Source organism: Anguilla anguilla, chromosome 8 (genome assembly GCF_013347855.1).
Source record: "Anguilla anguilla isolate fAngAng1 chromosome 8, fAngAng1.pri, whole genome shotgun sequence".
Taxonomy (NCBI): domain Eukaryota; kingdom Metazoa; phylum Chordata; class Actinopteri; order Anguilliformes; family Anguillidae; genus Anguilla; species Anguilla anguilla.
Window position 1 is genome coordinate 25,333,719 of NC_049208.1, and position 24,958 is coordinate 25,358,676.

The 24,958-nt window shown below is 48.1% G+C and overlaps 1 protein-coding gene across 1 annotated transcript in view; it reads right to left on the reverse strand.

Annotated features, from left to right (window-relative positions):
- Positions 1–293: 293 nt before the first annotated feature.
- crybg2 (crystallin beta-gamma domain containing 2) overlaps positions 294–24,958 on the reverse strand; it is a 32,050-nt gene continuing 7,385 nt past the window's right edge. Inside the window, exons 2-20 of the mRNA XM_035429361.1 lie at positions 21,616–23,332; positions 16,277–16,324; positions 14,798–14,916; positions 11,776–11,956; positions 8,964–9,103; positions 8,380–8,506; positions 7,821–7,856; positions 7,281–7,420; positions 6,793–6,919; positions 6,545–6,699; positions 5,738–5,864; positions 5,125–5,157; positions 4,739–4,851; positions 4,180–4,309; positions 3,698–3,837; positions 3,366–3,489; positions 3,057–3,215; positions 2,024–2,183; positions 294–1,465 (exon numbers count right to left, since the gene is read on the reverse strand). Of these exons, the coding sequence (XP_035285252.1) occupies positions 1,377–1,465; positions 2,024–2,183; positions 3,057–3,215; positions 3,366–3,489; positions 3,698–3,837; positions 4,180–4,309; positions 4,739–4,851; positions 5,125–5,157; positions 5,738–5,864; positions 6,545–6,699; positions 6,793–6,919; positions 7,281–7,420; positions 7,821–7,856; positions 8,380–8,506; positions 8,964–9,103; positions 11,776–11,956; positions 14,798–14,916; positions 16,277–16,324; positions 21,616–23,332 (3,865 nt within the window). The 3' untranslated portion in view covers positions 294–1,376. The remainder of the gene's footprint in view (positions 1,466–2,023; positions 2,184–3,056; positions 3,216–3,365; positions 3,490–3,697; positions 3,838–4,179; positions 4,310–4,738; positions 4,852–5,124; positions 5,158–5,737; positions 5,865–6,544; positions 6,700–6,792; positions 6,920–7,280; positions 7,421–7,820; positions 7,857–8,379; positions 8,507–8,963; positions 9,104–11,775; positions 11,957–14,797; positions 14,917–16,276; positions 16,325–21,615; positions 23,333–24,958) is intronic.

The window sequence follows — 24,958 nt, forward strand, 5'->3', positions numbered from 1 at the left end:
ATGTGCCACCCTCTCCAACATCCCGTGTCACCTGCACAAATGTCATTGATATGTATGACCACAAAGGGCTTGTAAAAAATAACCATTCCTTTCTTTCGCGGTTCAGCATTGTTGTTCTGTAGGTGCCTGCCATTAATTACATACATGGATGACATCACTTTGGAGAGCTCAGCGGAGAGGGCAGGTCAGCAGCTCCACTGATACATGTGCCCTCAGCACTGAATGCGGGACAATGCATCACACTGATATAAAGCACATCAGCTGAAATTAACATCCTCAATGCATTCAATACATGTAAACTTCACTTTCATTTATTTAAAATCCACTCCCTCTTACATATCTTTTCACAATGTAGTTTTTCATTAAAAAGTATTGCTTTGGGACAGGTTTATGACATTTTATAGACAAGATTTCTGGATTTCTTTTATTTTGGTTTTCTCAAACATGAACATGGACTTTGACACTTCTGACTGAATAATTATACTACCATACCATTTAAAGACCACTTAAATAAAACACCACAGTAACAATAGTCAACACTGACTCGCGTTTAACCCTGAGTGGCTTCTCCAAGGCACTCTTTGGATACGATCACTATATAATGCTTATAAAAATAGCTTTCACCCCATAATATAAAAGAAACAGAGTAACACAAACAAATAAAGTCAGCATAATAACTCTGCAAATAGAGACACACTGTGCATGCAGTAGGGCCTGGCAGCTCTGCATGTGTACATGCGCAAGTCCATGTGTGCACGGAAGACATGTGCCTCCATTCAGTTCTGCGCAACAGAGTGAATTTCCCCATCTGTCACATAACACAATGACTGTATTCAAGCATGAAATGGGAGAATGGCCAGCGATTGCCGATGCTCCCCGCTTTTCTCTCTGGGCATGATGGGTAGGTCACTTCAGAAAGGGTAACCAAGATGGCGGCTCCACTGTAGGACGAGCTGGAGTCGGTGCACAGGCCAGACTGGGGCTGGATCTGCTGTCCTGTTCCTTCTTACCTTCTCTCCAGGCTGCATTGCTTTTTCTGATGTGCAGAAAGGGGGTTCTCTTCTCACAGAATATTTTCTAAAGTCTTTGTACAATTTAGTTCTTGCTCCACAGAACACTGAGGCCCTTGAATGACTCTATACAACCAAAGAAAGGTTTCACCAGTAACCCAGCAGAGCCATTCGAAAATGACCCACAGTGCACCTATGCAACTGAAGGGAAAGGCAGGTGGGCTCAGCGGCGCCCCCTACAGGCGATGCCCATCTGTGGCGAGTCAAAACCGGCACTCCTGCAACGTGATCTAAGCACTGAAGGGTTTGGGACGTTATCCCGAGGGTCAGGGGACAGGGTGAGGGCAGGAGAGGAGAGGGACGGGGCTACAGAAGCTCAATATTCCACTGCTGGCTGGGCCTCTCCTCACTCTCCCCATGAATGATTACATGGTTCCGATCGTAGGCCTTCCCTCCTGGAAACAGAGAGAGGAAAGGGGGGCACGGGTAGGGGAAAGAGGGGCATGTCAATCAAGGATTACTTCTGCAGTGGGTGTAACAAAACTGCTGTCCATTGCCGAGCTGTGTGAGCTGTACATCAAACAAATGTGACCATTTCTATGACCAGCTGACCGGCTGAATGAAGAGCCATTATTTCAAAGCTCAGACTTCTTTATTTAGTTTATTTCGTAATGATTCTGTAATGCTAATGAAAACAGGTGTCAGACATGCACGCACATACATGAACATGCACAGCACTTCCAATATCATCCAGACACATGCAGACAGAAACAAATCTCACACATGATTTCACACCCAAATGTATGTGTATGTGTGTGTGTGTGTGTGTGTGTGTGTGTATGTGTGTGTGTGTGGGAAGGGGGAGGAGCAAACATTGTTGGTGTCAAGGTGAGTCTCCCACCACACATCACCTCACCTTTGACACTGCGGAAAAAGCACTACAGAAGTGAAATGTAAATCAAGGACATGCACACACACACACAGCAAAGGGACAGGGCTCTGTGTGGACTCACCCTTGATGTCTAACACCATGCCTGGGAAGGTCAGGCTTCTGATGATCCCGCTGGCCTGGGTGGTCCAGATCTGGGTGGGCTGGCGTGTCTCAGACCACAGCACCAGCTTGGCCCCCGGCTCCACCTCCCCCATCACCTGCAGGCACATGTTGGGGGCCAGCTGCGTGTGTGAGGGTGGAGAGGGAGGAGAGGGAGAAGATGAATGAGCCATTTCACACAGTACGGTGAGCCGTCTAGTCTCTCTCTCTCTCTTTATTTTATGTGTTTTTTATGAGTTGGACTTAGGACGGAACCCAAAAAAATGTTATTGAGTTCATCTATTTAAACAACTCAAACAGCACCACAATAAATATAAGACTTAGGTATATTGCCCCAGTGCACAGGTGTGTAGTGTGTAAAGACCCAGTGCATTATGGGTATGTTGTGTGTAAAGACCCAGTGCTTTATGGGCATGTTGTGTGAAAAGTCCCATTGCAGTATGGGTTTGTTGTGTGTAAAGCACCAGTGCAGTATGGGTACTTTTTGTTTAAAGCCAAGCCCCAGAGCAGCATGGGTATGTTGTGTATAAAGTCCCAGTGCAGTGTGGGTATGTTGTGTATAAAGTCCCAGTGCAGTATGGGTATGTTGTGTATAAAGTCCCAGAGCAGTATGGGTATGTTGTGTATAAAGTCCCAGAGCAGTATGGGTATGTTGTGTATAAAGTCCCAGTGCAGTGTGGGTATGTTGTGTATAAAGTCCCAGTGCAGTATGGGTATGTTGTGTATAAAGTCCCAGAGCAGTATTGGTATGTTGTGTATAAAGTCCCAGTGCAGTGTGGGTATGTTGTGTATAAAGTCCCAGTGCAGTGTGGGTATGTTGTGTATAAAGTCCCAGTGCAGTGTGGGCATGTTGTGTATAAAGTTCCAGTGCAGTGTGGGTATGTTGTGTATAAAGTCCCAGTGCAGTATGGGTATGTTGTGTATAAAGTCCCAGTGCAGTATGGGTATGTTGTGTATAAAGTCCCAGTGCAGTATGGGTATGTTGTAAATGGTACCTTGTTCTTGATGAGACCGTCCTGGTAGTACCAGACATCACTCATGCCCTCCACCTGCTCCGTCACCACAACTCGACCCGACTTCATCTCCTCCACCCCTCCCTGGATGGACATGACGTGACCTCGCTCCTGGTTTTTGATGCGGAAGAAGTGGCGCTTCTGTGGGTCGTGCACACACGCACACACGCACACACGCACACACGCACACACGCACACACGCACACACAGACACAGGAAATGCATGTCACGTTATTCCCATATAAGTATAATGCAGTGCAATGTACTGAAACCCAAGGGTAAGGGACAAACCTGTCTGACAGCATGCATGGAGCCAATAGTGGAGAGTCCACTGAACTTCAGCCAGTTGGGGATCTCTATGGGCTCCAACAGGATCTGGCGCCCCCTGTAGTTAGTGTGCTCACACACCACCCAACTGTGTGTGAGAGAGAATTTGAACAACTCCCTTTATTTAACTAGCATACGAGAGAGAGAGACAGAGAGAGAGAAAGAGAAGGGCATAGACATGTGACAATGGGTGAAAGGATAAAGATGAAACATCTACAAGAGGAGGCCATTTTGTGTCAAAGCACTGCTACAGAGGCAGCCAGGAAGACAGAGCGGCTCCCTAAGGCCTGACTCACCAGCCGCTGTTGACTCTGATTGACAGCACGTGGTTGTTGAACCCTTCGTCCACAAGGCTCGGTACCTCCGAGTCCAGAGTGACCTCACGACCTTCAAAACACTCCAGCCCAAAGAGAGAGATGGAAGGCACCGCAAACATCTGGGGAAGAGGAGAGGGAGGAAGTGCAGGAAGGAGTGATGAGGAATGAAACAAGAGAAAGAGATATAGAGGGGAGTGAGTAAGAGGTTAAGAGAACAAGAGGGAACGAGAGAAAAGATGCAAAAGAAAGAGATTTGTGGCCCTCAGGCAACATATATGTGATACAACATATACTTTAATATGTATTTCAATAATTATCTCCGTTCTATTAGATATACAAAACAAAGAGAGATTTTGACAATGTAGATGCAGTCAATACATAGAGAATCCCTCTTTAGACAACAGAGCAAAACGGTGTAATGTTGTTAAGTGTCCAGCAGGGGGTGTCTGTGAGTCTCTTACCAGTGGGATGATCTTGAGTGAACGCAGGGAACAGCTGGGGGGGCAGCCCATGCTGTCGAGATTTGGGTAATCCCCCTCTGGCAAGATGTACAGGCCTCCTGAATACTCACGCCCCTCATATACCACCCAACTGAAAAGCACACACACACACACACACAGGGAGAGAGAGAAAACATGTTAGACCACAAATTTAAAGTCTCCTTATCTCCTTCCTCTCTCTGGTCCATCTCTCCCACAGAGCCCCTGAGCTCCCTCACATCCTGTTTCTCCTCCTCCCTCTGGTCCATCTCTCCCACAGAGCCCCGGAGCTCCCTCACATCCTGTTTTTCCTCCTCTCTCCTCCTCTCACATCCTGTTTCTCCTCCTTTCTCCGGTCCATCTCTCCCACAGAGCACCTGAGCTCGCTCACATCCTGTTTCTCCTGCTCTCTCCTCCTCTCACATCCTGTTTCTCCTCCTCTCTCTGGTCCATCTCTCCCACAGAGCACCTGAGCTCGCTCACATCCTGTTTCTCCGTCGTCTCTCCTGTCCCTGTTCCAGCAGCAGCCTCTGAGACTCACCTCCCCCTCAGCACCCTGCAGGACTTGGTGAGGAACTTCTCAGGCAGAGACTCCTCGTTCTTCAGGCACAGCTGGCACTGGCCCTGGAAGTCTGGTTCGGAGTACAGCAGCACCTGAGAGACACCAGCCATGAGACACATCCCCTGTAGCTTCACTCACACAAGCTACGCTATGAACACACACACACACGTATAAAACCTTAAGAGAGATGAGACATTAAGTAACAGACAAAGAAAGAGAGATGGGCGGTTAAAGAGTATGGTGTGCTGAGTGAGAAACGAGGAGCGGAGGGGAAGAGAGAAGGAAGAAGCAGGGGGCGGGGAAGCAGATGCCTGTCAGTGGCCTTTGGGCAATGAGTGACAGAATTAAGAGAGCTCTCTCCTCACCTGGCTCCTGCTGGTGGGAGTTTCACTGGGGGCCTGAAAGACATTAGAAATGCAGAGCGGCTGTCATTCACTAGAGCAGTCTTCAGCCTGACCTCCAGAGAGCTGCAGTGACCTCTAACCCTTTAACCCTGTTTTTCCTGACTATACCGGGATATTTAACCTCTTTCTGAAACCTGCCATTCAGACAGTAAGGCTAGTAAGGCTTTACCCATATAAGAACAGGGACAGTGAAGGGACAGAGGGCTTCCCCATGTGACTCATCAAATGCAGTGCTGCTGTCTTTTCAAAAGTAAACTGCTAATGAACTCTTTTCTTCTTCCACTTTATGTTTCACACGTATTTTGAAGAGCAAACCCTTTTCTGTCAGATGCGACAGTAACTCCTCAAAAATATGTATAAGGCTACACAAAACCCTTAAGATGCAGTGTAGAAAACATTGTAAAAGGGCATGGTTGAGGGTGATGTCAGGAAACATCCTTGAGGAGGAAGGCTGGCCACCACTGTGTCTGACTGTGGCTCCCCCTGGTGGAGAACTATGGGTACATAAAGTACGCGTCCTCAACATTTATTGGCAGTTTTCACACGAGTCTAATATTTCTGGTAAAGCTCTCACCGGTAGGATGGGCTGTATAGAGCAGATCCGATTGTCTGTGGCTCCCCAGTCCCCACAGTTGCTGTAGAAACCTTTCTCTAGGATATACTGATCACCGGAGAAATCCACATGGGAGTAGGCAATCCAGCTGAAGACATGAGAGCATACTTAATACAACTAATAGCTAGTATAACTAATATCTACACAATATCAAAGCTACATCCGGTCAGTTCTGGCATCACTGCCATGAAAAAATAACACTGTTAAACAGAGCCAAAGTAATGCAGTTATGGGAACTGCCACGATACTTCATAAAATACATCTATATAATAGATTTTATATTAATTATGACATTTAAAAAGTCATAATTTCATTTAAGTTTTGTCTCAAGTAATGCAATCACAATAAATAAACGCAATTGCAAAAGCGAGTGCCGAGTTTTCTTTTCCTCATTGCCAATTTCAGTTTAAATACGGCAGGCTTGCGGCTGGCCAAATCAACTACTCACATTTATGGGCTTTTAATGTCACTGAGACAGCCTGTAACCGTATTATCTCTTTCTACACTTCTGTTAACTGCAAGTCTAATTTGTGTTTTATTTACCCAAGGATGTCACCTCTGCAAGCTCACACTGGTCTTTTAATCAACTCGTACTCATAGTTCACAATCACTGGACAACATTCAGTGCCATACTTTCCTTGTGCCATGTTTCTCATGGGCTGTAGTATTCACCTGCTCTGTGGTGTTCACCTCCTGTGCCTACGCCTCTCTCAGACTGGTAAACCCTGCACACACTGACCCAACGGCACCCTGAGGACCGCGACTTACGCCCCGTTCAGCACTTGGATGGAGTGGGTGGAGGTCGGGAAGTTGAAAGGCTCCACGTCCGGGATGGCCTCCGTCACCTCGAAGGTCTTCTCCTCCTGGTCCTCGTCCTCCTCGTCAGGCCGGGAGAACATCACCAGCACGGGCTCTGCGAAGTCCTGGAGGCGGGCAGAGGTCAGAGGTCAGACGGAAGGGCCCAGACCGCAGGCGGTAACGGCGCTGGTAATGAGCGGGCGGCCCGTGTGACTCACCGCTCTGATGAGGCGTACAGAGCGCAGCTCAGAGTCACACCCTCCCCACACTCTCCAGTCGTGGTAGTCCCCCTCCTCCAGCAGGTACTGGTGCCCCCGGAAGTTCTCCTTAGAGAACCCCACCCAGCTGAGCCAGAGACAGAGAGAGGATCAGACACACAAAGGGATCACACAGAGACACATGCGCACACATCCACACACACCCATTCCCCGCCCAACACTGGACCGAGCAGTGTGGGTACTGGCAAACAAGCATGCACATACGCATGCACACAAGCACGCACACACGCATGCACACACACATGCATACACGCACACATGAGCATGCACACACGCATACACGCACATATGCACGCACACACGAATGCACACCTGAATGCACACGAACATACATGCAGGCACACACACTCATACAGACACACAAGCAGACATACACACAGACAAAGGCACAGACACAGAAAAGCACAAATGTGCACCCCATCACTCACCAGCCCCCAGTTACTTTGATGGAGCCTGCGTTGTGCATGAAAGCAGTCTGCTTCATATCAGTGCGAGTTATGAAGTCACGCAGATGGGTGTACACATCACGAGACTTCCCAGAGAAGTATGACTTATCGAAGATCACCAACTGTGAGGGACACATGAGAAAACAAAACCACAATTTCAAAGGTATGCTTCCAAACAAAAATAGCCTTTTTGTTTTAAACGGCTCATTCCCATGACCAGTAGAGCCTGTTCATTTCTGGCCAGGACCCGCCAAAATGACCAGTCCAGTGCTAGTTCAATGCTTATAAGGATGTCACATTTGCACCTACACACACAAACCCAACAAACCTGAACTCATACTGAGGTCATAATCCCCATTTTACTCATTCTAAGCATTGCAAACAGTTTTCACGATTCAGTGAAAGTCATTAGTTGGCTTAGTCATGTGTGATGATTTGTCATTTGTCAGCTTGTGTGTCAGTCAGCTAGCTGGCTGTAATAACTGCAGAATTCCCACGTTTGTTAGAGTCAGAGGCGCTTACCTTTGGCTCATTGGGTTTCTCCACTCGTGGCTCCCCCTGTAAGCAAACACACAGCTGTGACCGGAAGCAGCGCTCAACACAAAGCACCACATTCCACACGAACACGTCACGGATGCCGAAATATGGCCATCAGTTCCTTACTTATCCCAAATGAGCTGTTCTCAACTCGATACCAACGTTATTCTACATGAATATTGGAGCATGGCAAATATTTACATGGTGAAACACTTTCAAGCAAAAAGAAGAGAGAGATTACCCCTCTCCACGCACGCATAAGGCATCACATCAGTGTTATTTCAGCACAACTGTGAATGTTTTAGCATAATTCACACCCATTGCTCAAGCCAACTGCGCTGGCATTTCACATACTGCGGAATACTGTCATTCAGTTTAATATGAATGAAGAAAGAAGAAAGAAAACCCAACACACTCAAACGAACATTAATGACTGCTGATGGGTTAAGGCACACAGTAAGTCTTTATGAGAACCCTACGGTGAGACACCTGATGTTGTAGGACCCCTGTGGTTTTTCCTTTAAGGATCAAACATGCGACTCACAATTTTGAGAGGGTGCAGGGAGCCCACGTAAGGTTGGGTGACACCCCAGGAGGCAGGGTTCGGGTACCCCCCCACCTCCAGCACGCGTGGGGCTCCTTCCATAAACGGGTGTGCGTACACCAACCACCTGCAGGAAGAAAACGGACAGGACCACAATCCCACAGGTGAGCAGCTTCACACAGGTAGCAGCTGTGTTTTTTATGGTTTGGGCTAGGCCCCTTAGTTCCAGTGAAGGCAAATCTTAATGCTACAGCACACAATCACATTCTAGACGATTTTGTGCTAAGCCCAAAAGTTTGAGGAAGGCCCTTTCCTGTTTCAGCATGACTATGCCCCCGGGCACACAGCAAGGCATTTTTGAAGGCATTTTTTTCAGTTTAATTATTAGACTATCAAAGAGCATATTTTTTTTTGTTTTTCCCTCATTATGAATAACCGGTAGTAGATGCGGGCCCATCGCCTCCCTGTAATGTCCTCTGTTGGGGAGAGCACACACAGAGACCCATGCCCTCGCTCTCACGTGTGCTCTCACACCCCCCCCCCCCCCCCCCCCCCCCCCCGCCCCACCCCTCAGTGGCACTCACAGCCCAGCTTTGATGATGATGGACTTGGCTTTGATGGGGAAGCCGAAGATTCTGGCGTCCTCTGAGGTGTCCCTGAAGATCACCTTCTTCCCCTCCGCATTCTCCTCAGGGAACAGACTTATCTCAGGAACACTGTAATCCTGGCAGTGTGAGAAACACAGAGAGGCGGGGGCAGAGGAAGAACAGTGAAAGAGGGTGAGGGGGAGCAGAAGTGAGAGAGATTGGGAAAGAAGAAGAGAAACAGAGAGACAAAGGAAGGCATTGAAAGTTAGCAATACTCTATATTTTCTCATGAGTAATGTCAAAAGAAATACTGCAGCATTGGTTTTGCTGCCAATTTTAATACTCCAGTGCAGTTGTTTCTCAACCCTGGTCCTTTAGTGTGCTAGACACAATATAGTTTCATATATTTAAATGCATATTTAATATGCATCAAAATATATAATAATAATAATCATAATAATGTGCAAACATTTAAATGAGGCAATAAGTATAGGAATTTGCTGTACAGACAAATTACTATAATGGTAATTTTATAGATGGACAATCGCCATGCACAATCATATCCTATGCACAATCAATAATTATCATTATAATCACTTTGTATATTGAAATCCGATAAATTGGGCTCACAGCTTTGGTATATATGCTATATAACACCTTTTAATTATGTCTCCAGCTCAAATAAACCACAAGATTAAAAAGTTTCCATTCCTTCAAACTCAATTTTCTCACTTACATATCTCAAACGCTAGATGGCGCTATATCATGACAACATGCACAATTCCAAGAGTTCTGTTTTGGGAATTCTTTTCAAAGCATATTTCATGATGTACTTTCCTATCAGTAGAAATACATACTGAATAGCAAGAAACTACAGCACAGTACAAACACATTTCATCCACAAGGTTATCATGTTGCAAAGTCTGAGTTACATTCCCCTACTTTTGTGTGTGTAGTGTGAATTCAGGCCCACTACGACTACTTACAACCTGCAAAATCTACAGTCCATCCAATCCAACGTATGAACAGCTGGCTGGCCAGAACCACTTAAAACTACTGAATGTGCCGTTACTGTCTACCATCCTCAGAAACTAGTACTATTCTTATTGTTTGTTAGCATACACCCAGAAATATGTTCAATGAAGATGGAATTGAAATTGCACACAGTAAGACACCGACTTGGATAGCATACAAATGACAAAGTCTAGTGATTCATGAAAATTGCCCTTGCATTGCTGCATTTTGCAAAATCTGTGCAATGGAATATTTTACAGATTCATAAAAGTAGCATTGGAATGGGTACTACCATATCGTCTCTGTATCACTCCCTTATTCTTCATAGTTAACTACAGCAAACAACAAATGTACTGGAGGGCTGATTTGCAGCCGAACGGGACACTGGCAGACTGTTTCCAGGTTAATGCCATAATTCATGTAACACACTGACTTCTTTCCAGGTTAAAGTTATGATGTAAATAATGCACGCAGACTGTTTCCAGGTTAATGCCATAATTCATGTAACACACTGACTTCTTTCCAGGTTAAAGTTATGATGTAAATAATGCACGCAGACTGTATCCAGGTTGCACTGGTTGCCAAGGACACAACGGCTTGTGAACGATCAAGTCATGACTGAGTGACAGAACGAGCTGAAATTTTCCACTGTGGAACTTGTTCTGGAATTCATGAAGGGGCACTACTGTAAAATAAGTATTCCACGGCAACATCTAACAAATTACAACTTTAGCAAACTTTTCAGAATGGATTTGGATTTTAAAAAGCACACTGTAGTCTACCAGCCTCAAAAGCACACATTTTCACACTGATGGACACAACTGCAGCAATATCCCACCTGTATGAGGGCTACAGATGTGGTTTGATCAGGAATGCTAGCAGGCAGGGTGACACCACAGAAAGCCTTCCCTGGTGACCACAATAATGGGGAAGTGCTCCTACACAGGCGTGCCAACCCTTATCATGGAAATATTGGCGTGGCTGGTGTGACTCACACCCCTTATCTGTACAGATAGGCAACGTGTTATGATTTATGACTCTTCTTTTATTTGTTCAACGAGTGACCGAGAAAAGAATTTAGCGAATGAATGAGAAGAATGCATTTTACAAAGAAGCAATTAGCATAGCAAGAATAGGCAGCGAAGCAATGCATTCTGACGGCTGAAAGATGGCCTACCGATAACACGAGGTTAGCCGAGAAACCACAACAAACGACAATAAGGCTGCCCGCTGCGTTACCACAGCCAAATAACCGGTTTTCAGCACAGACACCCAGGGGCACTTCCAGGGATTCTGACCCCAAAGAAAACACCTCACATTGCGCTCCACCACCCCAGGCCACCCCATCCCTGCGCGATTACAGCACAGTTTTCGTCCTAACTCCGCCCCCCGCGCCCCCACAAACACGGCACACCAGCAGACACCAACATCAGTGAAAAACAACATAACAAGACCTGAGAACTGCAGGGTTCAATCTGCCATTTCCACAGTTCTGAGAGATTGGGGTTTGAAATGTGTGCCAGGTCACTGGTTTTATCATGTAGAACTTCTAAAAACCGGATCTACACCCAGGTTTTAAACTTTTGACATTTTTAAAGTCCACATTCACATAAAGAATGATAAATACAGCATTTATTTGTGTTTATTTTCATTTGGGACAAAAATTAATTTTTTATCACGTTATGATAGGGCAAAGCACTACTTTCTGTGTAGTTACCCTTTAACTCGATCACAGTACTGGCCTTCAGCGATAAACACAATCACAACAGAATCATTGCATTCTTTCATCCCTCACCCGGACTGCTCTGCGCAGAGAACCGAAGACACACTTCCTGCTGGGCTGCGACTTCTCTTCCTCTTCACCCTCCTTTTTCTGCTCTTCCTCAGGTGATCTGAACGGGGAGGTGAGCTCAATGTCTCCTTCATCCAAAGCAACCTTTCCCCCCTTGAAGTTAGGCTTTTCATAGAGAACCCAACTGCACAGAGACAGGGGAGGAGAGAGAGGTCAGAGGGAAGGAAGGAGAGAGGGAGGGGGAAGGAGAGAGAGGTCAGAGGGAAGGAAGGAGAGAGGGAGGGGAAGGAGAGGGAGGTCAAGGAGAAGGAAGGAGAGAGGGAGGGGGAAGGAGAGGGAGGTCAAGGAGAAGAAAGGAGAGAGGAAGGGGAAGGAGAGGGAGGTCAGGGAGAAGAAAGGAGAGAGGGTGGGGGAAGGAGAGGGAGGTCAGGGAGAAGAAAGGAGAGAGGGAGGGGGAAAATGTATAGGGAGACATGGGGTGAGAGACAAAAGAAAACACAGATTAGTGCAAAACTCCCCATTCCACAGCAGTGGTTTTCACACTCGGTCCTCACAGTGTATGCTGTTGTTTTTCCAATTCAAAAAAAATATATATATATATATATTTTTTTTTTTTTTACATCTTGATCAGTTAAGGTTGTTGAGTTTAAAATCCAAGATAATTTCTACTTCCACATAGTCTGGCATAATGCAGGTTTGGTCCTTGCCATTTTCTCTGTCATTGAGCTCTTCATTTTTCACAAACAGCTTTGCGTCAGTTACCACATGACCATACTTTCAGCTGTTAGAACCCCAGAAATTTCACCTGTCAGTCTATAACAAAATCATTATGTAACCCTTTGTAAAGAAATTATTTGTCATTCAACAAATTGAAACATTAGTTGATCTGGCGGATTAAACATTTTGGGATGTGAATGTGTAATAATTATTCTTCTTGGCAGACATAGCCATTTCTGACATAATTTTACCTAATGTCACTGCCCCACAGTGACAAAGCAGCAGTAGTGTGAGCTAGACGAGCCACAGCATTATTCATCTCAGAGACCATGTTCACCATGTTCATGAGCTACAGTACAGTCTGTGCTGACTTCACTGTAGATGTTCATCCTGCCAGCAGAAGCAGGGATAATGATGCTCTGTAATGACTCTCTTTCTTCCCACACCCTTTTTTCTTCTGCTCTTCCTCCCACTTTCAAAGGTTATAAAAGATTTCACACATCAAAAGATTTTTAAGCAGCTATATAGGCACAGCTGAGGGTGATCCAGTTTCCAATGCATTTCAGCACATGAGCATGTAAGATCAAGCAGTGTTACCCCTCCTGCTTCCAAAACAAAATGCACTAGAATGCTACCTGATCCCCAAACCAACAGATTTTTACAGTCTCCCTCACTCCTCAAAATTCTCTCTGTCTCCTCTCCACATTTACTATTCCATCTCTGCCTTGGGATCTCTCTCCCCCTCTCTCTCCCTTGCTCTCTCTCACTCTCTCTCTATTCCCTCTCTTCCCCCTCTCTCGCCTTCTCTCTCCCTCTCGCACCTTTCTCTCTCTATCCTCTCTCTCGCTCTCTCCCCCCTCTTTCCCCATCTCTCCCTTGCTCTCTCTCGCTCTCTCTATCCCCACTCTCTCTCTTTCGCTCTCCCTGTCTCTCTCTCTGGAGGGCAGAGGAGAAGATGCATGTTCAGACTGATCCTGAGCTATGCATCTGCTACACACAGCCTCAGCCACAGGACAGGGGAGAAAGGTTGTGTGCCATGCCAGATGCCCAGAGCATGCATATCCAGGTGCCTGCTGGATTTGTCCACCACGCATGTGTGAAACTGGGCCTACAACAGAGACAACAGAGTGGGCACGATACTGCAGTGAACTGCATCAGCACGGATTGCTCCATTAAGTGATTAAACACCCTTGGCAGGCACCCTTATCTAGATTAAATATAGTAGTTTACATTTAAGTTGCACCTTTTCCTTTTACACAGTTGGACATTTGCCAAAGCGTTGTAGGGCTTAATACCTCAATCAAGGGTTCAACAGTGATGTTCCCCTTCCACCGAACAGGCACGCTGTTCAAACCCTCTGAACCTGGCAGGTGATGCCACGGGGTCAGGAGTATGTAGTGTATCAGCCAAACCTAAATCTCATAGAATGTCAAGCGGCTCAGTTGTAGGCTATGCCCCACAGTCAAGATATTACATTTGCCATTTTGGCACACACTCTTAGAGTGACTCAAACAGACTAAATTTTCACATACAAGCCATTTATACAGCTGGCTATTTTACTGAAGCAAATCAGGTTAAGCACCTCACAGAGTCTGGAATCAAACCCGCAACCTTTGCGTCACAAGCCCTAAGTTCCCTAAGCATTATACTACACTGCCATCCTTGGGAGAACCACGCTAGCCTGCATTAGTAGGACACAATTTGCTGGCAAGCGGATAAGCCAGCCAGGGTTCCATAGGTCTCTGCTGAACTGCTTCCTCCCAACACTCCAGATGCCTACAGGCTACCCATCCCCAGTGAGACACTGCTAGCACCCTCTGACGGCTGCTAGCTCTCCTGCAGTACTGCGTGGGTTGTAGTGTGTAAAAGAGCAGCTGCTGAGTGCACTGGAGAAGTTCTCCTGCTTCAGCTGTAGTGCATTGATCAGCGTTACTCTCCATGTCTGTGGCAGTGACTATAGGCCTCTGGGACAGCCTGGAGCAACCAACAGGTTCTACAGAAAGCCGAGGCCGCACCTCCTTGCATTAATGGGATCAAGCGGATTTAATCCACCGCAAAATGCATCTTAAAGGTCAAGGAGGAACAGAAACAAGCAGTCAGCAGCATAAAGCAGATAGGAACAGGCACACTCCTGGTATATAATTAACCGTGTGCGTGTCTGATCAGGCATGTCTGAGGTGCAGCTGGTGTGTTGCTGGATGTATGACTTCATGTGTGCATGCGCGTCTGTGTGCGTATGTTCAGGAGCGTGAGGCCCGGACGGCGAGTCGTGTGATTGGCGGTGTGGGACGTGTGTGTGGTCACTTACCCTCCTCTGACCACACGAATGTAGATGGTTTCTGGAAGATCCCAGGGTGTGGCATCGATGACATCACTGCGTATCTCAATCCTCTCACCACTCAGGCCTGGCTCAGTAAAAATTAACATCTGTGAAAGGTAAGAGATGGCTTTAGGCATCTGAGACTGTCCACAGAAGGGCCCAGGGGTGCTGGTGTGTCTCTCTCTTACTGAGATACCGAGGGCTTTATTAGTAACACACCGCTACTTGCTTAAATTTCCCATATCCCTTTTTTCCAGGGTATTTACTAAGGGATGGCCAAGCTCATGATACAATTGCAGTGCCTGTAACCTTTTGGATGAAGACACAATTCCATTTAACAGAAAACTACTGACATTGACCCGGCTGTAATCATCTGTCTTTGGAGGCAAAAAGTGCATCTAGGGGCACTAAGTATTCCCTCAGGGGCACAAATCACCTACAGTAGACTGTTCCCACAGCAACTGCAGGACTAAACGGAACATCGTCAGGAGCAAATATCAGACGGGTACATTTCCACTGACAGAGGAATATGCTCAAACAAGCCCACAGAAAGCAGACAGATAAGTTTCTGTTGGGGAAGGAGAGTGGATACATCACTCTGACGTTATTAAAGATAACCCTTTATGACATGTAAGCATAATCATGCTGGTAATAGAGCCTAACTGCCTACCGCTGCACAGCATATTCAATAAACAAACAAAAGGAAGTAGAAAGATAAAAATGTGCGTTTCAAGCTATTTAAAGCCCAATGTTTCCTTTGATATGCATGCAGAAGGTTTGGTCCCTTGGCACTGAATTAAAGTGTAGTCTAGGATGAACAATTTTATTACCAAGGGAGGGTGTTCACACATTCAAACGTGGGGGAGCGGCACCATCTTGTTCTGCGAAACTTAACTTGCTCCTGGCAACTGTCACTTCTCTGCATTTTCTAGAGTGCAGCCATGGCTATATTTCATATTGTCTTTTATCTAGTGGGGTACAAATGAACATTGCATAACACAATATTGCCAAAGGCGTAATTTTGGTGAGCTCCTTTATCCCAAATCTCTGCAGCTCAATAAACCAACTGGAGGCTGACAGGAAAGGCAGGTGTGTAATAGCTGAACATGCAGCAGTTTCAGGTATGGGAACCTTCAAGGGGCCAGACCCCCACGGGTGTTTCAGTTATGAGCCAGTTACCAGTCGTGACAGATTGGGAGACGTAGTCTAGGTAAGGCTCAAACGTACTCCATGACTTTAAGCACTGGACTTCATTTCCCATGAGCAGCCTTGAGACTTGAGGAAACATGAAGGAACAGAGGTGGGTGGAGAGCTGGACATGTTCAACACTCATGCCTCAGGACACATCAGCCCAAGCAAGGGGTGTTGCAGACACACACACACAGCAGTGCACACACACACACACACACACACACACAGCAATGCGCACATACTCACACAGATCCACGTTCACTGAATTTCACTCACCTTTCCTGGTCGTGGGTTAAGCTTGCCATGCTCCTTCTCCTTGGTGCGCTGCACACAGACAAAGAGAAAGAGAAAGATCCCTCTTAGACTGGACAGCCTTCAGCAAACAGTAGACAGAAGGTTCACGACTCCCAGTTCACCTCACCTGCTTATACATCTGTATTTCCCTCCATATGGTTTATTACTTCTATCTACTTGTTATCTACCCTTTTTCAGATACCCATCACATTCAAAGATACACGTCAGCATGTCCTACTGCCTGTTGCCCGAGAGTAAAAAAAATTAACAGACATGGCACTTCAGAGTAAAGGTAAATTATACATGTTATAAAATCAACCATACTGAGGAGATGTGTGTTCATAAAATGTAGTGAGACATTTGTGTGCTTACACATTAGGGAAGGTATCATATTAAACTAATTAGCATGTTTGAAACTGCAGTTCAATGCAGAAAATATGCCGTACATCCCTAGGGCAGCAAATACTTTTCATGCCTTACTTTGCACACGATATGTCAGAAGGGGATGCAGCAGAGACAGACCAACAGGTCTATGCACAGGTGGAAACACAAAGAACCACGTGACTGAAACCAGCAGAACACCCACGCACAGTGGATCCGTGTACAGGTAGACAAACGGAGACAGGTGCTTAACTCGCAGGCTACCCTGCAAACACAAGCAGGAGAACAGCAAGCCACGCAGACAGGGGTAATAGGTGGACAGGCCAATGAAGATTAAGATGTTTAGGCTACACCTTGGTACACACAGCATGAATGTAGTGGCATTATCCCGTGAGCTTCCTCAGGACTCAACAATCCAAAAGACAACTGAGCGAAAGAGGGCAGAAATGTAGGTCCCAGCGTCTGTGTTACTGATTAACACACAAGGCCGTGCCAGTCCTCCTCTGGGGGAATGCGAGCAGCACATGAAGGCCACAGTGTGCCTAGGGGGGGAATGCTTGAGTGCTACAGTGTCCCAACAATGGAACGCAATGAGAAAGTGCAAAGCGTATGAATGAATAAATACCTCCCGCTCACTCAGCAAGGGGGGGGGGGGGTGTACATGACTAGCAGACTAGCACAGGGTCCCTGTCAGGCGTGTGGAATATCAGTGTCTCTCTGGCGCCAGGGTAGCATTATTTTCACATGGCCCTCTCCTCCCCTGTCCTGGAGAACAGGTTTGGCCGATGGCTCGCGGTGACAGAGGCGTGAGAGTGACACGCTCGTCACAGGCAGGCAGCGCGGCCGGTTGCCAGGTTCACGGCAGCGCGGCCGGTTGCCAGGTTCACGGCCTGGCGCTCGCACCCCCGGGCAGGGAACGCGGGGGGAATGCACAAACAGGCCAGCAGAATGCTCGGCCGCGGAGGGTTAAGGGGACGGCTCTCATGCGTTTTTTGCCCGGTTGCCATGGTGTTTCCTTTCCGCTCGGGTCTTCACCCTCTCCGGTGTCTGTGTTCTATTGTGCTGCTGAAAATGAGAGGAATTTCCGGAGCTCGGTTTACCTCCAGCAGAGAGGTCACCCTGACCCCCTGCACTGACAGGGTCACTCAGAGCTGGCTCGGCCTGCTCTCCCTGATCAGTATCCATGGCTAAACCCTCCCCCCACTCCCAGCGTACAGTGAGCCAGTGAGTGAGGGTGCACATTCACCAAGAGTGACGCCAACCAAGAGCTATCTGCCCCCTGCCCGCTCACAGGAGAGGATTTTGCGCTGTGAAGAGAGATCACCATTCTGGCATCCGTCTCCTCCTTCTGAGAGAGATGATGACCTCACCCTCTAAGAACACCTCCCTGACTGTGTGTTTTGGAAGCAGGTCCCTTGTAGGAGCCAACGGCATACACACGCACATGCATGCACGCAAGCAGACACAAGCAGACACACACACACACACACATACACACACACGCACGCACACAAAAACACACAAGCACACACACACACACACACACACGCACGCACACAAAAACACACACACATGCATGCACACAAGCAGACACAAGCAGACACTCAAACGCGCACACACACACGCACGCACACAAAAACACACACACACACACACACAAATGCACACGTACAGGCACATGCATGCATGCACACACAAACGCACAAACACACACAACACACACACAACACACACACAACACACACACACACGCACGCACACACACAAAAACACACACACGCACACACACACAAGCACACACACAAATGCACACGTACACGCACATGCATGCATGCACACACAAACACACACAAACACACACACACACACACACACACACACACAGGAAGGTGACCCTCACATGGTGAAGAGACTCTGGTGGCTGCTGTCCTCCCTGGATCACACAGTCCACTGTGACACAGGTGACATCATCACTCTAATCCACACACAGCTGCTTCTGACAGTTGAGCTCTGTCAGTGAGGGGGCTGGCAGAAACCAATGACTTTGGCTCACCATTACAGCCGTCCTCATAACCGTGACATCACAGCCATCGTCACAGTTGTAAATGTGACAGTAATGCCACAGCTTTTCTCCCTGTGCTGTCAGCAACATTAACTGTCGGAATGTCTTACAGGACATCACGTGCAAAGATTTAGATTATGCCAATAAGATGATTCTGCGGCCCGCTGATTATTCCTAGTGTGGTATGTACCTGCGCGCCCCCCCCCCCACGACCCCCAAGCCCATTTGCATGGAGCACAGAATGCCCTGGGACATTCTGTGTTCCCCGGGGCGAGGGGTGTGGATGGTTTTCAGCAGAAATGGGAGGCTGTGCTCAGACATGCAAGCGCTGAATGAGACTGAGGCAGCTTAATTGTTTAATCTCTCCGCCCTCCCGCGATGACACGCTTCCATCAACACGCTGTCAGAGGAGAGACACGGGACTGATGCATAAGAAAGGGTGCGGTGTCGCCATGCAGGACCTGACACATAGCAGAGGGTGACACAAACCACAACAAGAGGTGGGAGGGTGCAAATGCAAAACTAGTACCACCAATAATAATAATAGTGATAATGATCATAATCACCATAACATTCCAGCCGTTGTTCTCCCCGCACGCTCTTACTTCCTAAGAACACACTCTCTTGCACAATGTAGCTGAACAATAACCGAGTCCGATCAAACGACACTTCGGCTCCACGCACAATGGAAGGGGAGACTCCCAGAAGCCCCTGCGGCGGGCTTTAAGTCTGCAGTGGCCGCGGTTCTGCGCTCCGTTTTCCGTGAGAATTCCCCTGAAACTCTAGCCGGCGCGCTTTGTGGTGCATTGTGCTCCAGCAGCGCGGGGCAGGAGGGGGCTGTAAGAGCCAGGAGCGGGACGGGCGATAAACACTCCCCCCGCCCGGCAACTCCCAGCAGACCATAGCCTTTCAGCGTCCCAGACACGGGGAACCACAGCGCTGGGAAGAGCTGAAGAGCTGAAGAGCTCAGAGAGAAGCGCCGTCCCAGTCTGGCCTGGCCTGGCCTGGTCTGGCACGGCTAAAAGCACAGGGAGCTTCAAAGAGGCACAGAAACCAGATCTGAGACCCAACTGAGTCAACAGATACTACAGAGGACACCGCCATGTCGCTTTACTGCCGCTTGTTTGCTCTTCCAGGCCAGGCTGGCTTTCACAGATATGCCCAGTCATGATATGCATTTACATGTATTTTCCTAGATAATTCTGATTAAATAACGTGCTCAGAGGTCCATCAGCAGTTCCTCCGCTGGGGACTTTGACGCAGAGCCTTCTGGTTTGCAGCCCAGTATGATAACCACCGTGCCACACAGTAGCTTTATTAGATCCTCCAAGCAGCTGTACGTTGAAATGTTGCACATTAAAAGAATTTAAACGGCAGCTGCAAGTGTACGTGTGTGTGTGTGTGTGTGTGTGTGTGTGTGTGCGCGTGTGTGTGTGCGTGTGTATGTTGTGTGTATTGTTCATATGTGTATGTTTTTATGGGAGTGTGTATGTGTATGTGTTCATGTGTAAGTGCGTGTCTGTATGTGTTATATATTTGTGCTTGTTTATGTGTAGATTTATGTGAATGTCAGTGTTCTAGAACTCCATTGCTTTCAATTACCAGTAGTGATGGTTACAGCAGCATTAGAATGTTCAGTTAAGAACAGTCTAATCACGTATTTGTATAAAAGCTTCACAACACTGGCACTGCGACTGTCAGCTCATCTGCCCGGGCTGGCATGTTTACACAGAGTCAGTTCCCTCTCCCTAGTCCAGTTCTCTGGAACTCAGATAGCAGAAGAACTGGACCTTCACCTCGGCTAATTTGCATGGTTGTGACAGGTTATTTGCCGTGCTGCTGGGAGGAAACTCTCTCATGCACCGTGACAGGCTCAGTCACGGTACCTACATACATACCTGCTATCTTTCCCTCCCTCCAGGTTATATCTGTACCTTAACACTCACCTGCTGGAAAACACAGTATGCACTGTGGAGTGGATTTAAAAAAAGCATTATTACTCAATGATGAAAATGGTAAAACTGAATAGGGTCCCTTGCTGGAGGGGGGGGGGGGGGGTGGGAGGGGAACACACTGCTACCCTGTGGGCCGTTGCCTAAAGCGGCACACAGACAGGACGGATGGGCGCTCAGGAGCACTGGCACTGTTGACATGAGCTGGCAGCCGTGCCCCTCGCGTTCACTTCAGAGGAGCGGGACGGAACAACACCCTGCATTGCAGGATATTAATTCACCACTGAGTAAACACACGCTGCCTAACAGCTGAGATCCAGCCTGCAGAAACACACCATCCAGCTCCCGTACTGCTACTGCACGTCCTTACTGCGGTCTTGAACATAATGATGCTAATTAAAATAAGTTCACAGACCACAAATACTCAACGTTTTCTGGCTGAAATTTCAAACCTAAACAATCTGTGTTCGACATTTCATGTTGAACCGTTGGGATATGCCAGTATACATCGTTATGGTTCGACCTCTTCTTTTGTGATGATGTAGTATGCCATATGGTTCACTTTCCGAAACACTCAGGTGCAGACTAATTATCTAGAAAACACGAGGAAGCATTCACTGCCCTCCTCCATTTCATTTCTCCTATTCAATTCTCAATTCTTTCACCCTGACTTTGATCACATAGCATGCTGCTTATTTCTGTATGAAAGTTTGAAGTCCAATAAGGTCAACAGAAATTGGGGATACCACACCAGCCAGTATAATGGTGGACAGCAAACCCACAATCCCTGTAAAATAAAAAACTGACCTTGAAGCTAACGGTTAAATGCACTCACTGCATGAACACACACAAACTGATATCAGTGCATTCGTTCACACACACACACACACACACACACACCCCCCCCCCTCCCTCGGGGTACTCACATAGGCATCGGGGAAGGCCCTGTACTTGATGACAGCAGGCCTCTCTGGTTCTGGCTGGGGGGTAAACTGGGAGCCCATTTTTGCGAGGGGGGAGTCCACACTGAGGCTGCGCTGCAGTTTGCCGTGGGGGTCTGCAGAGGGCGAATGGAGCAGATCCAGGGGGCTGGAGGGCCTGTGGCTCAAACCAAGCTCCCCCAGGGAACTGTGGGAAAAGCCAAGCTCCCCCAGGGGACTGTGGGTAAAGCCTAGCTCCCCAAGGGGACTGTGGGTAAAGCCTAGCTCCCCCAGGGGACTGTGGGTAAAGCTTAGCTCCCCCAGGGGACTGTGGGTAAGGGCCGGCGGGCGGCTGACGCGGAGAGGCTCGGGCGCCTCGGCCAGCGAGCTGGTGGGGGACATGAGGAAGGAGAAGCGCTCGTAGCGGGAGGAGCTGGGAGGCTCCGGCCCGTGCTGGCCGGGGGCGCTGCTCATCCTGTCCATGGAGGGGCCGGCGTCGGGCAGAGAGGACGCGCGCGCCAGCGGCCGGGCGGCCTGCGGCTTCCCGTTCTCCAGCCGGAAGCCGGAGAAGAGCAGGCTGCCTTCCAGCCGGGAGGGCCCCGGAGAGGAGCTGCCGTTGAGCTGGGGCGAGGAGGAGCCGTCGGGCGACAGGCCGCCGCCGGGGCTGCTCTTGCGGAAGACGATGCTGCTGTCGGCGGAGGCGCGCAGCGGGAGGGAGCGCGGGCCGTCCACCTCGTGCTGCCTCTTCATCATCTCCAGCGGGGTGGGCATGTCCTTGGGCGAGCTCCTCTTCAGGCCCAGGTCCAGGGACAGGCTGCCCGTGCCGTTCTGGGCCCTGGGGGCCTGCACCGGTGAGTCCTCCACAATAGGGGGGAGGGAGGTGATGGCGGATAAGGGGGGAGGCCGCGATACTCTCTGTCTCTGAGGAGGCTCCATGCTCTTGAGGGTGTCCACCAGGTTGTCCATGTCGTGGGGGCTGCTGATGTCGGGGGAGGTGGGGGAGGGAAGCAGATCCACTCGCGTGGCTTTGAACAGTCCCGAGAGAGGAACCTCCGTCTGCGTCGGGGAGAGGCTGCGGTCTGACAGCCAGCGCGAGTCCGAGCCTGAATTTATCGCTCCCTCCCTCGCTCGCTCCTCTGCAGGTGCAGCTGGCTCCGCCCTGTCCCAGCCCCCGAGCTCACGCTCCCAGCTCCACTGAACTTCGCTCCTCTCGCTGAATGAGTGGCTGTTGCTGTGGGAACCAGGCTTTTCCGGGGACGGCGCGGACAGACCTGCTTCCTGGTTGGTCCCAGGGGAAAAGAGGTATTGTGTGTCCAGGAAGGCGGGGGAGTAGTACGAGTTTAAAGAACCAAGGGACTCTGAGCCGAACTGAGGCGAACTGCGGGGCGTGACCTCTCCAGGGGCGGGTCTGTCCTCCCGAGACAGGACCTCCCGCCGCCCCTCGGTCCCGGCCGGGGCGCGGTCATAGTCGTAAGGCGCTGCTGCAGGGCTGGAACTGAAGTCCTCTCCGGGGTCTTCGGAGCTGCTGACCAGGGACAACTTGCGGAAGCGGTGCAGCCCGTCTTCTTTAACATCTCGGGCCGGACTGCGCTTCAGGCTGAGGGTGGTGCTCAGGACCCCGTAGCCAGAGTTCATGGTGTCCGGATCCTCCCGAATCCCAGGACTCAGACACTCTTCTACAGCCGCCCAGGGACCTGACAGATCATCCAGGAACCTACCAACCCTACACACAGACAGGCAAGGAAAACGGCAAGCAAAAAATCAGTCATGATTTACCATGTGCTGCACCTCTGCGATGCTGAAAATGCCTGTGACCTGTTTCAGTGTTCCGAGTATACAGTATTTGCCATTGCAGTTGCAGAAAATTTCAGTTAAACAGGACTTTATAAGTAACAAATAAGGGAGTTGGAATATGTAACCCACTAAGAGGAAGGTGTCAGATGACTTTGAAATGTCAGTGGCCATTTTAGCATTTGGAATTTTTTTAAAGTTTTGGATAAATCCTCCCCTGACCTCTCCTCTGAGTGCTCCGATGCTTTATTGGTTAAATTAAAAGGGTATTTAATAGTGAAAGCCCTCTTTTAAGTGAAAAACATTTATCACAGTACTAGTTTAAAAGAATTACACTATACCTTTAACATAACATCGAAATTTACAATATTTCAACAGCAAATTAGGAAGTATAGCAGTATTGTTAAAAGTCTTGCTAATTGTGTTAAATGTTAATATTATACTCAAAGCCAAAGAAAAAGGCAAAGAATACGCCAGTTCCAGTGCACCATTACAAAGCGCACTGCACAAAAGCGCTCTGCCTGGTTCTGTTAATGGTTAACGACTTGAGCCTAACTGTGAATAACCCCAGAGAAAAACACAAGCAGACAGTATTTTTTAATCACATAATTATCACACAATGTGCGCATCACACTGTTCCCGCAGGATTAATTGAAAATGACAGCTTGGTCTTTTCCCTCCCAGAACAAAATGCGTCTACAAAAGGGCAACATATTACCATGGTCCATTTTATGAAATCACCCACATTATAAATGACTCAAAGTACACCTTTAATCCACCTTAATGCCACAGAAAGTTCAGTGTTGCCCTCTGGCTTGGCGACCTGTGCCAAATCCGTTCAGATTCCTTTTCATCAGGACAAGAAATTTGCTATCAAAGTTTATTTTTATCTATCTAAAGAATGTTCATAGAGCACTATCTAGATGGCTGCAAGCATAGTTCATGAGATGTTCTAAGGACAGATTCCACACAGTAACATGCAGTATTGCAAAACAATTATATTATAAATATATAAACAATTTACTCCTGAGGGGTGGAAAACCACAAACACAGAGCAGGATGAAGGAGGACACTTTTCCCTCTAAACCTGAGTGGCAATGAAAGACAAAATGCATAGAAAAGGCTGCTTACTTTGGGAGGATAATACAATTAAAACTCATTTGTGGCAACATACACAAATGAACCTTGCAGCATGATAGTGCTGCAGCATTATCAAATTATCTTTGGAGGAGAGGGTGTGGTTTCCTTGAACCAGGTGATGACTGTGCCCCAGTCCCTGCAGGACTGCATGGGCTGACATGTCAAGGAAGCGTAAAAGGTCACACGTGTAATGTTATTACATTCCCACATGTTAGGCATGCAAATAAAGTAAAACCCAGCACTGATTCACTCTGGGATTCAGCCCATAGTGGTAATCTGCCAATTACCTATCAGATGAAAGCTAACTCGCCTCTGTGAAGCAGTGAAAAATTAATGCACGACAGGTTGATTCAACACAAGTACAGCGGTGCGGGGGTGCAATTAGCGAGCGCATCCCTGTCCAGCTGGCCCACGGCCC